Genomic DNA, 19,039 nt, shown 5'->3' with positions numbered 1-19,039 from the left:
ACAGGCTATCCAATGTGTCTTTTGTTTTGGGGGTTTTTTTAATCTATAGTGCTGTGCAGTGCTTTGCTTTGTTTAACTGTCAACAGCTTTCTTTATGTGAAAAACTTTGTCAGCTATGCTTTATAGAATTAGCCAGAAAACAAAAAACTTTCCAGAACTGCTTTTGCTTTTAGCTGGGAAACTGCACCCTCAGTGGCAGCCACAGACCAAGGTCTTTGCTTGTGTAGATGGGCACCGCGGTGCCAAATACAGCCGAGCTGAGCCAGATCACACCAGCGGACAATTAAATCCTCCTCTTGACCCTTTGTCAGCTGGGGTGGTGCTGAGGGTTACCCACTTTCTAAGCGCTTTGTGAACGAAATGCTTCAGAAAGGATCCCAGGGCCTTCTACAATGCTCGCCTGAATGCTTGGGAACCGGTGTGTCCCCGTGCACTGACCACTGCATGGCGTGGCATTTTGCTCCTAAAAGGTTCATTAGAAAAGTTCCGAAATGGGACCCCCAGCAAAAAATCTGCTGGGTTCCTCCTTTACAGCCCCTCCTTTACCTACCTGTACTGTCATCGTAAACCACAGTGGCTGACCTCCATTTCAAATACTGCACAAGGTCCAGAATGGCGTGGCTAAGAGAAGCGTAGTCAGGATACAGGTTGACATAGAAAGTGTCCTTGTTATCCAAAGGGTGATGCTTCCATCGAAGCTGTATGTGGGGGACTTCCAGGGCATTGCAGATAGACTGGACGGCATTGGTACAGGAGCCTTGGGAAGGTCCAAATATTGCGACGACCCCCAGAGCGAGCTGGTCACAGGCTGGAAAAGGAAGAGGAGGGAAGGATGCTGTCAGTAAAGGTCGGGGCACCTCTGCGGGAGCAGTGAGCGTCGGGGCAGCCCTGGGGGCGCTGGCTTCTTCCTGACCTGGACTGCGGAGCCGTGGACGGGCCAGCAAGCTTCTGGGCACTAACAGCAGCACAGATATTGGGTAATTGCAACAGAGAAGAGAGGCAGAGGAGGAACTGTGGCAGGCGGGGGTCTGGACCAGTGGTTAGAGGCACAGGGACGTTTTCCAGAGGAGGGAATAACGGCTGCGGTGTGTTAGAAATGGCTGAGCCTCCGGAGTTGTGAAAGAAATACCCAGAGATGATCAGAATTGCCCTGACAAATGCGTTTTTCCATTAATTTTAATAGATTTTCTTTTCCTGCAAAATAATGCTTTTCATAGCTTTGTTCAAGCTTCACCGAGAAATTAAAGCAGAACAACTGCATTTGGGGCTGCGTTTTTTGGGGGGGAGAGAAGTACAAGTTTTTCAGAGGAACAAGAACAGATTACTTCTCAACTGCCCCTGCAGGTCCTCCCAAACCGAACGCTAACACTTACCACTATCAGCAGGAGCTTTGTGACAGCTGCATTTCATGAAAAGATTTGAGGAAAGCCACTGCTCCCAGCCGGAGGGGGGCACGAACGCAGAGAGCAGCTGAGGCACGCGCGTCCCCCCCAGACACGCGCGTGTCCCTGGTGTGGGTCCTGCGCGTTCTGCTCCTGTCCCAACACTTGGTGCAGCCAACCTGGGTGCTCCCAGCACAGAGGAGTGCCAGGCAGAGGTCTGAGGAAACCTCCGCCACAAAACAATCTTAAAAAGGGACAGCTGGGGTCAGTGAACTCTGTGAGCAGGTATCCCCTCTCTCCGGTGATGCCCCTCGTATAACTGCGAGCTCAGGCAGCAGATTTCATTTCTCCCAAAACAGAAGCAAACTCAATAAGCCCTCAGGTCATCAGCCGCACAGCCTTTGCTGCGTACTCCCATTTCTTCCCTCCCCTTCAGTAATTCAAGTGGGCTGCTGTTATCCGATAATAAAAAATGACTGTCTGTTAGAAGAGAAGAGAATTTCTACACTAGGGATGTTAAGACTGCCAGGGATACACTAAAATAAACAAAGGCATGGCCTATAGACCTGCGCTCAGGATTAGAAGCAAACACTGAAAGGAGTTTTGTGAGGTTTGCAGAGGAAAAAAAGAATCGTTGTTCCCCTTATATTAAAATGCCTCTGGAAGGTCAGCTCCTGGAGGGCTTCTAATCTCAATCACTGACTAGAGCAGGACAAAATGAGCTGCTGGGTCTCAAGCCAAACCGTGCCTTTTCTTAATGAATAAATGGCCACAAAGCTGCTAAGTGTGCTGTGCTCTTACCTTTCTTAGTTGCTTCAAAGCTGTCGTGGAAGTGTATCCTCTGAATATCGTAGGTTAGTGTTGTGTTAGGCAACAAAGTTCTGTTTCTATTAATAATATTGGCAGAAAATCTGAAGGCTTGCTCCTCAGCACTCATAACCTGGGTATTGGGGCCATCTGCATACTCGAAGATTCCTCCTGCAAGACAAGACAAAACCGGCATTAAGCCACAGAGAGTTTGATTATTAATCTTATGTAGCAAGGACAAGAAGACTCTTGGACAGAGCTGTGACATTTGCAGGCTGAACAAGGCTTGCTCCCAGGACATTTCCTGGACTGAAATAAAGACATGAAAACATTTGGGGTTTTGTTACATGCTGGTCCACGGAAGCGTTCAGAATGCCAGCTTTTCAAGGCAATAGGGGACAAATTTAAAATCTTGCAATATTTTTATGAGATAATGAGTGGCTTCCCATAATACTTTAGGACCAGACCTTGGGAAGTGCGGAAGGTGCAGCTGCAGAGGTGCTCCGGGTTTGTGCTCCAAGGAGTTACTGCCATACGAAGCTGGCACTGCCCTTCCCTCCGTGCCACGCTGGACCCCTCCCTGCCTTGTCCACCCATCTCCAAGTCCTCACGCAGGAGGCAGGCACTGCAGCACTGCTGCTTGCTATTTTTAGTGCCTTTTTTAGTCCCCTTCTCATCTTTTATTGTTCCTCATGCTTAGTTATCCAAGTTCTTAATTCAGACCAGCAGAGACTTCTGAATTTGCCTACCCTACAGCTTATCTGCTCAATAATGCACATCTCGAATGCATGCTTTCCCGTGTTCAGAAGTTGTTAATGCCATTACACCTCCCCAAGGGCAGCAAGCTCATGTCACAGTGTCGCTGGGTTTCTTGGCTTTGTATCGGTGAGCCTTGTCCTCAGTTCCCCACTGACAGCCACTCTAATTGAAGTGACTCAGTGCAGGCGTAAATTATGTAATTGCATGCCCTTGTCTCTGAGATGTAGGCACCGTCCTGTGCCCCTTACAGAACCACGGAAAGACACATAAACCTTGCTCTATCTTATTAAAAAGTAAACCAAAATAATTAATGGATAAGCAAGATAAGTAAGTGGAATTGGTAACAGATGGTCTCTGGGTTCATTAGCAGAAGGAAAATCTTCCTCTTCCATTTAAGGTAGACCTGAAATGTTTTGCTATAGACAACAGATGTCTACTCAGCCCTCCTAGTTTTCAAGCAACTGCATGAATCCTCCTCCAGGAGCCCGAACACATTATCTATAGTTTTTGTGGCGATTTGGTGTAAGCCAAGAGTGCCACTTTGGCAAGAGCCAAGCTGACATTTCTGTTGACAGCCGTGCTGTGTGTGTCCTCCCAGGAACCTGACCAAAGCCGTGGGCTGAGCAAACCACAGCAGCGATGCTTGGAGATTTTCACAGCAAGGGTGCAAAGGAAGTTGCAGAAAGCCTTTGACTTCTCTGCTCCCCACGATCGTGGCAAGCCACTTCCCTCCTCCTGCAGACTTTGGGCACCTGTGTCCCCAGTTGTAAAGTGCGTGTGGTAATTAATTTACGTTCATAAACATCCAAAAACATTTGAGCTGTTCACTGCATGTCTCTGGTAGAGAAAAAATATTACTCATCTCGGTACTAACTTAGGCAATAGGGGGAAGAATAAAGAAAAAGAGGCTGAATGCTCATTCTGGAGACCCATTTCAGTCCCATGCGAATTTCAAGCAAGTCACTTATGACCAGGTTTTCAATCTAGAATGCTTAGCAGTGTAGGCAGGAGCCTAGCAAAATTGTCCAAGTGCCTCATTCTCACTGGATCATACCAAAACATTTGGTTATTGACAGGTGCAAGGAAAATTATTCATCCATATCAAAGTTTGCACATGCTGGTAGCTCAGTCTAAGTTTCTTAGGGCGGAGAAAGTTCATACACAGTATTACAGCAGAAACAATAAACAAAAGTAAAGTGAGCGTCAGATTCATCCCTTTGTCTTTCTGTTCAAAGCTTTACTGACCAGAACATTTTAGCAAAGGATTTTTTGTTTTCTAGCATCATCCTGAAGAGATAACTGGGTTCATGTTACATTGATTATCAAGTAGCTGACATAGGGTTTCTCTTAGCCCAGAGCTTTCAGGGTTGCTTTGGAGCATGTCTTATTATGATAGAATATAGAAGGACTGGGTATGTGGATTATTGGTGTTGATCCCAAATAAATTCATGTTCCACACATCCAACTGAATATAACAGGCTTTTTGACAGAAAAGAATTTTCTGTGCAGCCACCCAATACCTTGAATTTAGTGCCAGGCAATGAGAAAGCAGACAGACAGAAGTAATGTATTTCTGGTTATACTGCTGGGTGCTGAATATATTGGGACAATGTGAAATCTACTGCAGTTGTTAAGGTGTTGAAGAGCAGCCACCACATGCAACAGCCTGCTCTTTCCTCAGAAACCTGGGGGACGGAGGGCACCTGACGGCAGATCTGCGCTGCAGCCGGGCGTGCTGAGCACAGCCCCGTCCCTCCGGCAGCGGCTCCCCGTTCCCGGAGATCGCGCGCTGCCGTCCCTCTTGGCTTGTGCGCCTCTCCTTCAGAGATGTTATTCCGATCATTATTTAAAGAGCCTAATAACCGGCTTGAAACAGCTGATTAATGCATAATCTTCATCATGATTACATAGCATAACTGGCATTAATTTGAAAAGCCAGCTAATTATGAAAATAATTGTTGCAGCTTTTTTACTTGAGCAAAATGGAGAATATCAGCTTGTGCTGTTGAGGGAATGAGGGATGTGACATCAGCTGGCTGATCAGCGGGCTGGGGGGACCCCATGCGTCCTCCACAACCCTCAGCGGGAAAGATTAAGCAATATCAAGCTGGGCAATCTGCTGCAAAGTGTTTGGACAAACAAACTTGGTCAGCTCTCCCTGTGCTCCCCAGAGAGAGTGATCGCATGTGGGTCTTACGACAATAACCTCACTGTGACTTTACTCTTATAAAAATATAGAAAGTCAATGGGCTATAAAAAGTCAACAACAAAACAGTTTCCACTTTTATATACTACCTATAAAGAAGTTTCATCTGAGATAGTAAAGGTCCTTTAGTGTTGCTGTCTGTCTCTAAACCATTTCTGCCTCCACCTTATTTTTTACGATATTTCAAATATCTTGGAGATTAATTGATGCTGCTCACTTGACCTGGTGCTAATGTATTGCCTCTGTCCATTCAGGTCCCATCTCTCCCTTCCTTCTTTCTTTACCTCGCGTAGCTTTGCAGACAGATCAAAGACGGCCGTGCTGAGCTCTGTCACGATTTGCAGCGTCCTCCTGATGTTCACAAGAGTATTTGCTGCCAAATTTATCCAGGAAGGGACTGTGCTGTTTCCTTGACCAGTCAATACAGCCTACAGACTCCCTACTGCAACGCCATGTGTTGTTCAACACACGCTGAGGTTCAACAACTTCAGGTTGCATTTGTTTGCATATATTTCTCCCTGAAAACCTTTTTATGCCGTGTCTGTACGGCCTTTAGTGCAATGGGATCCAGGTCTGGCAATCAGCCTTGTAGGACATGCCTCAGCACAAACTGTTGATATCTTCTCAGGCAGGACGGGATCAAACGCTATCAACTGTTATCACTTACTTTTACATATTTTTTGATGGAGTCATCCATTATTACAGCTGACTTCTTGGATTTTAAATATCAATCACTAGGCAGGTTAAATAATTACTCAGTTTTCTTTTACCTTTAAAGCAGACTAATTGCTCTCCAGAGAATGTCAATCAGCAAATGAGAAAACACACTAATTAGAATCAACTTCCCTTCCTATTATTTTATATTATTTGATGACCACTGACGTTGCTGCTGAGGTGGGGAGGTTTAAAAATTCAAAATGCAAACGCCTCAAAGCAAACGCCTGAAACTCTTCCTTTAGATCTAGACCAGAAGAGCAATAGCAGGGCCAGGCCACGGAAGGAGGCTGGCACTGCACGTGAAGGGAGGTTTAGCTGCAAAGCACAGAGGATCTCACTCTGAGTAGCAGAAAATTAGCCTCTCCGTTCAGGGTAAAATCTGAATCCCACAAAACACCCGAAATCCCGCTGACGTCAATCAGAAGAGGCCCAAGTCTGTCTGCATCAAGCAAAGACATGCTGCAATCCTCCATCTCCAGGTGATGATGCTGGGAGACCTTTGGAATGGCCCCAGGAGGGAGCCAGAAAGAAGCCTGGTCAATGGGATGGGAATCCTTTTCCAGTGCTTTAGCTTATCCTGAGCTGTGGCTGCGCAGGCTGAATGCAATTGGAGTTATTTTTAGCTTTGTCGAAAGCTAAGTCAAGAAAGTCAAAGTATTTTAGGTTTTCACTTTCTCCCCTCTTCCTCTTTTTAACAAAACGAACAGCTTCATTCTCGGAAAGAAAATTCCAACAGCCCTCAGTGTGTGGTGTGATCTCTTATCTTTTACTCCTTATAAAATCACAAGTTACTTAGCTTTGAAGAACAACTATTTCTGATAACACTCTTCTCTCCCCCGCTGACAGTGTTGTTAACACATTTAGACAGCTTTCTGACAGTCTCTTTCCATGTGACATCCTGGAAGAAATACTTGTTTTGAAATAGCTCTTACTGAGGATGGAGCCAGCCTGAGCTCCTCGGGGACGCGAGAGCTCCTGCCTCCGTCTCACAGACCTCTCGTGCCCCAAGGTCTGTATTTTATGTATTTTTTCTTGAGGTCACAAAATGTCTTTCTTGTTGAACAGCAGGGCTGGCTGTGGCAAGGCAATTTGTCCTCTTCTGATGGGCCCTGTTTTGGGGACAGTATTAGCAAACGGGCCGATCAGGACCAGCACGCACCGTTTAGTGCCCGTTCCTCCAGGATGCTGCTCGGTGGGTCCCCGAGGCGGGAGGACGGGAGAGCCCTTCCTCACAAGACGTGCCTCCCCTGGGAAGAACTGGTGCTTCTGCTTATCTGACCAGTCCAGTGGAGAGAATTTCACTATCGTGGTCCAGGTCCCTCCGGGCCGGTGTTTATACTGATAAAGAGAAATGAGATAACACTGGCGGGAAGTAAAAGAAAGTTCTCAGGAGCATGAGGTTGTGCGCTGGGAATGGAGCTAAAACTCCCAGAGACTGCCCGTCAGCGTGGGACTGTTACAGTCTCAAATGCAATAATACTGAATGCAGTGAAAGCAGCAAAATCCAGAAGGCAATAAACATCACCAAAAAAAACCCGAAAGGCAATGACACATTTGTTCACAAGAAATCTCTCCTTGCAGTTTCCCCCAAGGAGCTGCTACTATAAAACGCTCCACAAGCAAATGCAGCTGAAGCTGGAGTTGGTCCCTCGTTCACAGGCGTTCAGTGGAGCCCCGGTACCTGCTGTGGATGCCAGCAGGTGTTCTCCAAAGAGAAACAAAATCACCCTATAAATTGATGAGTGAGGAAGGCACTGCTGAGGAATGTTGGGGGCTCCCACCCTTCAGCACCTATTCAGTCGAGAGCCCTTTTTACTGCCGGGGAAGTCCCTGCACCCCCGAGATTGCCGTGGAGCCCTCTGCCCTGATCCTCCGCGGGCTCCCGTCGGACTGCGCGTGCCAGACTGCAGCAGCCCGGGATGTATTCCCTGCAGCAGGACCAGGGGTGGGCTCAATGCAAAGGCAGTAAACAGATCTTGCAGACTTACTGGAACAAACCTTCTGGGAAGGAGCTGAAAATAATCTCTTAGGTCCATCAATGCGTTTCTGATTTTGACAGAACAACGGAGCGGCAGGATCTGAGTTCCTGTCCCCTTAAACTGCTGCTGATCATGGATCAGCCTTGTCACTTCAGCGTGGCACTGCTTAATGTGATGCAGCACAGCCACGTATCCAAAGCAATTTCAGGCTTCATAAACATGCATCGCGCAAGAGAGACCCTGTGCAGGAATCTGCTGCTGCCGCTGCTCCCAGGCCCACGCTGTGCCCTGCCCACGGAGGTGGCTCTCTCTCTGGATGCTAATTGCTGAAAGAACAGGAGGAGGATCTGACTCCGAACGCAGGAAGATGATTAACCCCAGAGCCGGTGTGTCTGGAGCAATCACTCACACGCCTGTATTCATTACGCATCTCTTCTATAAGAACTAAAAAGGAATCGGGCCTGGCCCCGAGCAGACAACCGTTACTCCCCTGGCAGCTTCTCTGGCGCTCAGGTCCGGGGAATTTCCAGCTGTATTTTCTGAGGGCCCCGGAGTTCACTCGGCCTCGCGGGCTGACGAAGCCCATGAGGTGCCTGCCCAGCTGGAAGCTTCCCCCGTGTCCACGATACCCTACAGCGAGGTGGAGCCAGGCGGGGGGCACGGAGCCCCCCATGCTCTGTCTGCCCGCTCCAGTTGCATGGCTGGGGGGGTCGTGAATGCCCCAGCTTATATTGCCGGATTTGCTCCCTATGGCCTTCAGAAGAGGCAAGACGCGGGGCGAGGAAGACACCTCTCACGCTGCGTTGACCCCTCCCGTGAGGGTCTGTCCTCAGAGGAGGGACAGACACAGGAGAACCGCCGGTCCCCGTCCCCCCAGCACGGTCAAAAGCGAGCATGAAAGTTCAGATTTCAGACCCGAGGCACCGGCAGCCTCCGCCGGCCCTGCCGCTCCGCCGCCGCCGTGCGACTTCAGCTCGGGGCCGAACGTCGGAGGGGGACGGTCCCGCTCTCAGCTGCCTCCCGCAGCCCGGCTCCCCCAGCGCTGCTCGCCTCTCCGGGGTGTCCTGGGGACCCCACAGCCGCTGACGGGAGGAGCGGGCAAACCCAGTAACACACCCGGGACCTCAGATTCTGCCACGTTTTGCAGCATAAGGAAAGGCCAGGTACTTGCTGAGTAATGCCAAGAAAAGGAATTCAAGCAGAAAATCAGATATGCCAAATGCGTGTGTCCCATAAGGAGGGATTTTCCCGCCTGCCAGGACAGAAAGCCCGTCACAGCAGGTTGATCCATTCCCAGGAGACGGCGTCTCCCTCTTTTCTCGTTTTGACATTGAATATGCAAAATCCTATTTCATTTGCACTGTATTAGGTGCCTCATGTCACAGGGGGTGATATTCTTCTCCCATGTATAAGCTGTTTAACAGATGAGCAGTCAAGTGGCAAGGAAATACATTATTAATGTTTCTGGTTAAATTAACTGATTAAAAACACTGTAGCTAAAATGTATGTATCAGCACTTTACTCGCACTAAATGAGAAATTAATGGAATATGGCGGCTTGTTTTTTTAGTGAAAAGTAGATAGGGATGGTCTGGAAAGGTGTGCCACCTCTAGCAGAAGCTACCCGCTGGGTCCGTGGGCCACGCGGGTTTGGTTTGTTTAGCACACGCGTCTGCGTCCTCGTCAGCGCGTCCGGGCGCAGGCCCAGCTCATCCCCGGGGCTGGGGCAAGGCGGGGCAGGCGTGCACGGGTTGCAGCTTCTAGAAACAAACTTCTCCTCGTTCGCAGCTCCTACTCGCTTGGCCTAATTGGCAATGTTTCCTCTGCCATTTCTGTGAACAAGCTGTTCTGGTGTTGCATGTTTTACATCTGAGAAAGAGTGTTTACCACAGGAGCAGCGCGTAACCCCGACCAAGGGAGCGAATCAAAGAGCTAATCGGAGATCAAAGGCCTTCAGCAGAGCTCCAGCAGAAATAAATTAAGTTAGCAACAGATTTCTTAATGATATTTACATTTTTAATTTGCATAATACATGATTAAAATGAAATGAGCATTTTTATTCTTTAAGTAGGCTCAATTAATTAAAAAAAAAAAAAAGGCAGCATCATAATCTTGTAGGAATAGATTCCCATCAAGATAAGGGCAATGAAAATGCCAAGAAACTTTTAATTTACCCAGTATACAGCTCACAGCGTAACGCGGATCTCCACAAGTGACCAGTGAGTTGCAGCCCAGACACCCCGAGGGGCAGAGCTGCCAGAAGGAGCCCAGTGACACCCCGTCACACCAGTTTCCCTCAGCGGTGGCTAGGAAGGGCCCCCACCGGCTCTACAATTTTACTTCAAGCAGGCTTATTTCTCTGAAAAAGATAGATCTTGCACGCTCTGGGCCACGCGCGTTTGAATTGTTCTCACTATCAGATACCTCACCAAATATTCAGGCTCACTTTGATTAATTAGCAATTCAGATTTTTTGTGCGTGGGTTGCCACAAGTACAGAATTAAACCGCACGTTTATTCGTGCCTCCGCTCTATGACACCCGCTGCTGGGACGGAGCAGCTGGGTTGGACCGTGCCCCCGGCGCAGGTCAGGCCCCACGCCCAGACCCGCCGGGCAGCAGAAGTCGCCGAGGGAGGTGAGCCCGCCCGAGCGAGGAGAGCTCCCTCCCCGAAATCCTGCCGAGACCGTGTACACCAGCGAACTTGTCCTGCACACCACCGACAACCGAATAAATCAGGCATGCTCAGATGTCATTTTTATGATCGTGCTTTGGGCTATAAGCACATTTTAAACTGTAATATATGGAGAAAAAAAAACTTTGAAAGCTTAAAATTATTAGGGATCTATAATACAGGGTTTAGGCAGCACAGCTTTAAGTATATTTTTCTGTTGTGTTTTATTGGCCTGCGGTGTAATCTAGCGTTAGATGTGATGTCCATCTGGCGCACAGCTCGAGCGAAATACGAAGCAGAGAAGCAAGTCCACAACTGAAATAAATCCAGGCTCATGCCTGTGATTGACTGGGCTTGTAACAAAACCTGCAGGATGATAAAATACTTCAGATTTGTCTTTATTATGTGCCATGGAGCTCAGCTCTGGCACTGTGTCTCCCTGCACACGCTCTCCAGTTTCGGACTCCTCCTGCCAGCGCCGCGCTATGCGCTCGCAGCAATTAATTACGGGTGCCAATTAATTATGGGGCAGAGCAGGCACATGCTTTTCTCACTTATCCCAGTGCAAACTGGGTCCAACTGGTTAATTTGTGAAAATTCGCTGTAAACTGAATACAGGGTGTTGAAAATTGAAAACGCTTTTTTGGGGAAAAAAATTGCCTCTCAGTTAAACTGGGATTTGCAGATCTCTGGGAGCTGCCCTAAGGGAGCCCCGGCCCCGGGGCTCATCGGACAGGCACAAGCCCACTGCACCGCGGGGGGCTCTCTGCAACAGCGCTGCCTTCGGGCCGCTTGCAGGCTCCTGAACTGGCGACCAGCAGCAGCCCACGCCCCGTCTGAAATGTCATATGTAAGAATGAATGTAAGAATTCGTTCAGAAGAATGGAAATTGTATCTAGGAGTGAACCTTGCAGAGGAGGAGCAGTAACACCGGCTGGGCTTACGCTCTTCCCAGCAACTGCTCAACCTCGAGTGGTGCGCAGCGTGGCTGGCCGTGGTTTATGTTCGCTGTCCATTTGCCTTCCCTACTAGTTACTAGCTCCTGTCTTACCTGGAAATAGAAATATACCTGATACAAATATGAAATAGAAGGTGTCCTGCAATGAAATTGAATAAAAAATCAACCCAATTAAAATTACAATTATTGCATGTTAATTAAATTCTTCTTAAATATTCATTGCTAAGCCCCAGCTAATAAATGTTAATACCCACCTAGCATGTAGCATATAATATTAGACTTAAGAAATCTAAATTAAATCCTACACTTCATTTACAATGTAACCAAATACCGGCAGTCAACTGATTGTTTCTCATTCTTGTGTTGATGCTTCCAAAAATCAGGGCTTTAAGTAAGATGATGCATTGAATAGCAAATGCAATTCTGCAAATATTATGACATATTGTTTGTCATCTGCCCTAAATATTTAACAGTTCAGTATTACAAGATTTTTATGCCACATGCTGAGAATTTGCTCCTGATAGATGCTGAATTTGATTGACGAAATGGATTCCATTCAGGAGCTGACAATCCCAAACCCTTGTCAGGGTCTTTGCTGTTAGCATCTTCTGGTTTTTTCCCCTCTTTTTAAAAGAAAGCAGAGAGGAAAAAAACCACAGAGCTCTCTGGAAAAATTGTTTCTGCTTAATCCCATCTACTCTCTACAGAAAAACCTTTATGTAGGAAAAGATCAAAGGTCTGTAATAGATTTCAATAGGTTTCCAAGAGCTGCGTGGTGCAGAAGGGAGCGCGAGGCTCCGCGTGATTAAACTGCCCTGTGCTGCTGGTGCTCAGGGGCAGCCAGAGATGTAATTGGGAGATTTAGACACCTATTGTAGCCTTTTTATCTTCCTATTTTAATGTCGTTAAACAGAGAGGAAAACCAGACTTGGCCAGGATGTGGTGCTTGTGGGGAGCGGGAGGTGGTGGGGAGCACGGGGGGCTGCTCCCAGACAGGGGCTTGGGGGAGCGCTGGGGCAGCCTGACCCGGGACCCCCACGCTGCTCCGGGCCATGCTCAGGAAAATCACTTCAGAGCCCATTTCTGGCGAGATGGTGTTTTCCCTCTCGGTTTCTGGATGGTGACTCCTTACTGACCGAGCGGGAGGGAGGAACGAGGAGCGTTTCTGGCAGCGCGGGCAGCCCCTGCTCACAGCGCAGAGCAGGGAGCCCCCGGCCCCGGAGCGTCCCGGGGAGAGGGCGGCCGCTGCGTCTGCATGATCCGGTATTTTGTGAGGAAAAAAAGCTCAGGATTTTTTAGATATTCCTTCACAATCTACCTTGAGCAACATCTTTCACAGCGGGAAAGATCTGCCTAGGGAGTAGGCATTTTGTAAACGTGCGACGTTCAAAATTTTTAATGAATGGTTATTTTTCCTTCCTTTATTTTTTCTTTTTTTCATTTCTTAATTGTCAATTCTGAATGTCCAGGGTAATTACAGCTGAAAGATTTGCTGACTTAAAAGCAGCACTTTATTCCGAGGAATGAAAGAAAACAAGGGAATGACAAAAGGCTCCCCTCTGAAAAATGCTTTCATTATTTTCCTGTCATCTGTACTCTCAATTTACAAACAGCTACGCACAGAGCAGGGGATGCAAAGGGATGCGCTGGAACTGCCCAGCAGCACGACTGCAAAGGAATTTTAAGTTCCCCTAAATGATCAAAATCAGCTATTAAAAATCTTTTCCATCTCATGAAAGACAATGAAAGGCAGCTTGGGTGGAGCTGTGGTCGGTGCCTTTGGCAGAACACGCTGCTCGCTCTGGGTCTCGGGGAGCGTGGCTGTGGCGCAGGGTCCCCGCCACGGTGGCGGGCACCCTGCCAGCACCCCAGCCACGCTTCCAGGCTGCCAGGACATTCTTCGGTTGCTTCTGGCCCCTCTACCCAAGGCCAGGGCTTGGCACGTGGCGCGTGCGGAGCTGGGTCCTGATCCCGACCGCGCTGAACTCTGCTTCTGTGAGAAAAGGGGGTTGGATTGTGCCGGGAGAGGGGCTCAGACCCAAGCGCTGTCCTGGGGCACCGGCTGCCCGTGCCGAGCCCCGGGAGGGGCAGCACCCCACCGCAGGGCACCCCACCGCAGGCACCCCACCGCAGGCACCCTGCGAGGCCGTTACCACGCCTCCCCGCCAGCGCCCCTCCTGCTGCTGGAGAGGTGACAAGCAGCAAGTGCCACGTACACCATGTCCTACGGAGAGCTGGGAGCCGCTGCTCTGCGGTGATCCAACTGTCACGTTGACAGAGCTGAATGCATTTCCGTATGAATTGAACCAAATATGTGCTAATGAAGCTGAATATTCATTATTATGACTAAACAAAGTAAGTGAATCACAAATTAAAGTGGGTAAATTATTAGTCTGGTAGCTCAGAAAAGGGGAAATTTGAAGACCGTTTCAATTATAGAGGAGGTGGAATAGGAAAACTTTATTAATAGATTCAAATCTAATTAAAAATGCATGTTAGTCATTGTATAGTGCTTCACACCTTTGTCATCAATGACAATGGATGTAACCATACCACTTGTCTGCTCAGCAGTGACCTAACCACTTAATTGTTCACACCAAACCCAAAGCTTTGATGTTTTGTGGTAATTCCAAGATTTATCATAGTGATCATTGTTTATTTAATGCTAAGGACACTGTTTCCTCAACTACAGCATTATGAATTACCAAGGGTTATGTGTTCAGTGGCTCCTATTGATTCATGCAGAGCTAATTAATGAGATACATCACCCAATCATAAACATGAGCAATAACACATGCCTCGTTAGCACAAATGAGCAAACTGCCACAGGGAGCATGGAGGGTGGGGGCAGGTCTCTGGAAGGGTTAATGGGATAATATCTACTGATTGAAGTAAAACTTCTTTTATAAACTCCTAAGTAGACAGGGAAGAGCAGGACCTGCCTGCAGGCTGTGCACTGCAGCTGGGTTATGGCTTCCTGCTAATTGCCCTGGCCTTGGGGTGGGTATTTCTGCTTCCCTGGGGCAGCTGGGGCTGCTTTTGGAGCGCTGGGAGAGGCTGAGGAGCTGGAGGAGTGATCAGAGTGTAAAGCAGGCCTGTAGATCTAAGGTATGTTTGTTGAACTTTATTTAGATAAAAATCTTTGTTTTCTGGAGCTTCTCTGTAGGCATACAGGAATTAGTACCTTCTTCCGACATAGCTAAAGAGGTCTTTGTAGGAATCTGCTTTTGGCCAGGCGCTTGCTAAAGGCTGGGGAGGTAGCTCAGGTGTGGGAGCTTCCCTTGCTGCCCGGAGCAGAGCCTTGCCGCTGCCAGGGCACAGCGGGGACTGCTCAGACCAGGGCTGGTGCCTCCGTCGCTGTCTTAGCTCTCGGTCTGTTGGGGTAGTACACAGCGCAAGAAGTTTCAGATGAGACTGGGAAAGGTAAACTGACTGGCTTCCCACGGGATGTTAAATAACCCCTTACCTTCTTGCTTTCTTCTGGAATTGTTTTTTTCTGCCATTTTGTTCATTTTAGGTGAATCGGTATCTCCTGTGTAATGACTATATGGTGTAAAGTAAACTGGAAGCTATAAACTGAGAGTAGCATGAATTCAATGGAAAAAATTATTTGATATACGTTAAGCAAGCTTGGGAAGAAGGGATACTTATGAGTGGGAGATGCAAAAGGAGCTTAAAATGCGGCTGAGCTGAATTTGACTTCAATTAAAAAATGTATTCAAGGAAGAGATTTCTGACAGGAAAGCTGAGGAGTGAAGGTTTCCTATTTCCCACCCTATTTATAAACCAGTGAACATGAGCTGGTGTTCCTCCTCTTCACAGTAGGTCTACAGTAAGCAGATTGTCTGTGGGGAAACCACATGAATTTGGGCAAAACAATCCTCCCCCTCTTCTTCCTGCGCGCGGGACGAGCAGCCGTGGAGCAGTCTCGTGGTGGTTACTATGCCGTGCCTGGGCCGTAGATCTGAATCGGGGACAGTGTCCCTGACTTACCCTCTAATTTACTGATGACTGGTGCAGAACTCAAGTAATATCTTCAGTTTCAAAGAGCTAAGTGAGAAAAAACAAGATTAATAAGTAGAACAGTCCATCTGAAAGCAAATTTGGAGTGGGTGCTGCAGACAAATACCCTACTACGGTGCCGAGCATCTGGTTTATGCATTGCTTTCTTCTTGGTGCGTGTAATATATTTACAGGCTATTTGGAAAAGATGTTTCTAGAATCTTCTCGCGCAGCAGTAAGTGGGACTCTGCTGGGCATGTGAATCTGATGAACTGAAGTGTCGGGTCGCTGCCACGCGCTCTGCGCAAAATCCTGAATTAAGCTACTGCAAATGTGGCGGTCCCTGTAATGTCCCAAGGGTGCTGGGGGAACCTGCAGGGTGTCAATCCAGGTCTAGAAATTGTATATTGCAGCAAATGTGCCCTCTGCCCTGCGCCGCTTGGTACAGCCTTGTGCGTGCAGCTGCTCGCTGCGGCTGCGGAGGTGAGCGCCCCGAGCACGGGGACAGCAGTGAGTTATGCAGGAGCTGCAGGGCTGGTGGTGACTCGCGAGCGTGCTGTCCCCGCAGAGCTGTGTAAGCACCAGTGCCACTTGACAAGCAACGCTGATCCCCAGCAAACTGGGAGGGGGGGCGCGGGGTTTTGGCGTTGCATGCGTCGTGCTCTCTGCTGTGCTCTTCTAAAGCTGGTATCACAACTCTGCCAGGGTGAGTGTGTACAGTCCGTGTGCTTCGTGGGATTCCCTTAATTTAGATTAACTGGTAACGTCTTGGGGCTACAATAATGAAAATACATGAGTTAGCATTGGAAATCAATAGCATTATTTCTGGTCATGCTGTGGACCTTGCTGCTGAAATGTAGAAACAATGCAGAAAAGATCTGAAATTAAAACGTAAGGTGAGGTATAAGGCTTCTTCATGCTTTCTTTCTTCTTCCCTTTCTTTCCCTCGTTCCTGTGCAGGTGAGGGGGTGGGTGCAGTCCTTGCCCCCCTCACTGGTGCCCCAGCAGAGCCTTCGTCTTCGGCGCAGGAGAGGGGCAGCTACTGGGATGTTCCCAGCCGTGGAGATGACCTTGTCCTCCCCTGAGCGGGGAGCAGCGTAGATCTCTAGGCTTTGCTCAGGTCCTCTCGGGCAACTACTTACAAGAAACGCAGTGTGAATTATTTTACTTCTTAAATACTGTTTATGGAAGTACTTCAAGGCCTGACCTCAGTCACGTCTCACCAGACAATGAGTTGGAATAACCCTACTGCTTAGTGTTTCACTCCGCTTTGTAGTATAAAGAGAATACTATAGCTTTATAGTGTAAAGAGAAAAACAGACACCAGCTAGAAGGCAAGGGGAAAAAAGATGTGATTTTTTGAAATCTTGCAGATGGTAGGATTGAGGCCCAGAAAGATGATTCTTTGCTCAAGATCAGCAGCGAGTTTGGCACCGAGTCCTACCTGCAATGTGACCTTGCCGGCAGGTTTTGGTGACTCGCTGCCTGGAGCTCTGGGCCATGCAAGACCTGCCTGTCCCCTCCTGCTAGACAAGAGCCCTTCTAACGCCCACAACGTGGCATGAGATGTGCTCTAATCGCAGGGAGCAAACCAGCTCAAAGTAACAGCATGTGGCAGCTGCTTTGAGCTTTACCCCACAGGCCCTGCCAGCTCCCTGAGGAGGGCAGGACCGAGCTCAGCTAGATGGGGACTACGGCGAGATGTGACAACAGTCTTTAATTGTTTAGAAGGCATCAGCTCTTATTTGCACAGGCCCAGGAGGGTCAGCGGAGATAGCGAAGATCAGATGGAAATTTTAGGCTGGACTTCAGAGCTTCCTTGCTGCAAAACCAACAGACCAAAGGCACAGCCTCTTAGGATGGAAATCTTCCTGATGCTGCAGATGAACTCCCACTGCTGTCCCCCCACTTCTGCTTTCTCCTGGCCTGTGTCCTCAGGAATGTCCTGCCAGAGACCTTGCAGGATAAATCAGGCTCCTGGGAACGACTACAGTCAGGAAAAACTGTTTTCAGTTGACAGACAACCCCAAATTGCAGTGGGTGTGCTGTAATACTTGTGACACGATTGGGAGCAATGCTCTAATTTAGACACTTGCTTTGGCAGAGCTGCATAGGGAGGGCGATGGAACAAGAAACCTGCTGGGCAGCAGGGTCCTGCTTCTTCCCTGTAGACCAGGTAGTGTCCTGGGCTTCTGGAGAAATCATTTCAGATGCACCAGGTGCTTCACAACTATTAAATAAACCAGCTTTCCTAGTTGCCTCTCTTTAAACTGACTGTGAGAGAGGATTAACCTAAAGCCAAGCTGGCCACACTGACAACTCGGTCACAAAGTAGGGGGATGGTTTTGAGCTTTAAGAATTGCTTCCTCTTCCTCAGCATCCTGTCCTGCAGAGATCCTGCTCAGATCTTTCCTCTTTCTCCCCCTGTGCTTTTGAGCCATGTATGACGAGCATCACCTTCCCATTTGATGGTCTGCAGCTGCAGCAGGAGGGGCAGCTCCTGCAGCGCTGGCTGTGTGGCATCCCCCCGACTCCTGCTCTGACACGCAGCCTGCTCCGCTCGCTCTTCATCTTCTCTGTCACTCCCGGATGAAAACTCCCTGGTAATTACGGAGGCTGCAGACAGAGCCTGCCAGACGGACGGCACAGGCAGGCCAGCAGCTCGCCCTGCTGACCTCCGTCCTCGGCTTTCCTGCAGTGCCAGGCGGCCGGCCGCCTCCGCTCTCCCAACACCTCGCTCTCGTTCCTACCCCTGCAGCTTCTCAGCCCTTTGTGGGGGGACGGGGACCAAGAGGGCTGTTTGGGGAGGGGTACCTATTTTAAAAAATAATCTGTCACTTCACAGTGAAAGAAACCCTCACTTTTATGCTTTAAAGGAAAGGAAACTCTTCTGTTAAATGCTCTCCTGGTATGGTGTACAGCAAATGGAAGAAAGCCTCTGGAAGCTGTGCTGTAATGACTTGTGATGCTTTGCCACCTAGGAAAGCACTTGGAAAATCACTGGGAGGAAAAATCTTAGTTTACTCTGTAGGAACCCTGGGTTTTATGCTGCTTTTGAGTTAGCATGAGGAGCTTTAGGACACTGAAAGCTCCACTCAGCTGAAGAAAGGACAAACATTCCCAGGGTGGAAATTTGCTCCATTTATCGATATTAGTAAATTTATAGCTCTCTTCCTTGCATTCCCTGTGACCTGCCAGCAATGACTAAAAATTCAAGGTAGTGTCCACATCCCCATCAGCCAGGTAGAGTCCTGCTGGCTGGAGGTGAGCTCTCTGGAGAGGGTTTTGCTCCAGTTTGGCTGGAGATGGAGGACCCGCATTAGCAGGTTGCAGCAGTGCAGCTGGGGGATAGAGGCAGTGAAAGCTTTCCCCAGGATGACAGGCACAGCACGGCGATGTGGAGATTTTCTGAGCTATAATTGCTTTTCTCAGATGAAACAGCAATGGGAACCAGGAATAAAATTGGTGCCACGTTAGCACATTCGCAGCTGGGGGGGGGTCCCTTCGTGCTTGTGAGATGCAGCAGGAGACACTGCAAGGGGTTTCCCCGGGCTGCGT

At 48.6% G+C, this 19,039-nt stretch overlaps 1 protein-coding gene across 1 annotated transcript in view; it reads right to left on the bottom strand.

Annotated features, from left to right (window-relative positions):
- Positions 1 to 19,039, bottom strand: part of GRIK3 (glutamate ionotropic receptor kainate type subunit 3) — a 120,852-nt gene that overhangs the window by 51,921 nt on the left and 49,892 nt on the right. The window contains exons 2-3 of the mRNA XM_075173205.1: positions 2,184 to 2,360; positions 551 to 808 (exon numbers count right to left, since the gene is read on the bottom strand). Of these exons, the coding sequence (XP_075029306.1) occupies positions 551 to 808; positions 2,184 to 2,360 (435 nt within the window). The remainder of the gene's footprint in view (positions 1 to 550; positions 809 to 2,183; positions 2,361 to 19,039) is intronic.

The sequence above is a fragment of the Calonectris borealis genome, chromosome 25 (assembly GCF_964195595.1).
Source record: "Calonectris borealis chromosome 25, bCalBor7.hap1.2, whole genome shotgun sequence".
Taxonomy (NCBI): domain Eukaryota; kingdom Metazoa; phylum Chordata; class Aves; order Procellariiformes; family Procellariidae; genus Calonectris; species Calonectris borealis.
The sequence above is the reverse complement of the archived record's forward strand: the minus strand, read 5'-3'. Positions and strand labels throughout refer to the sequence as shown.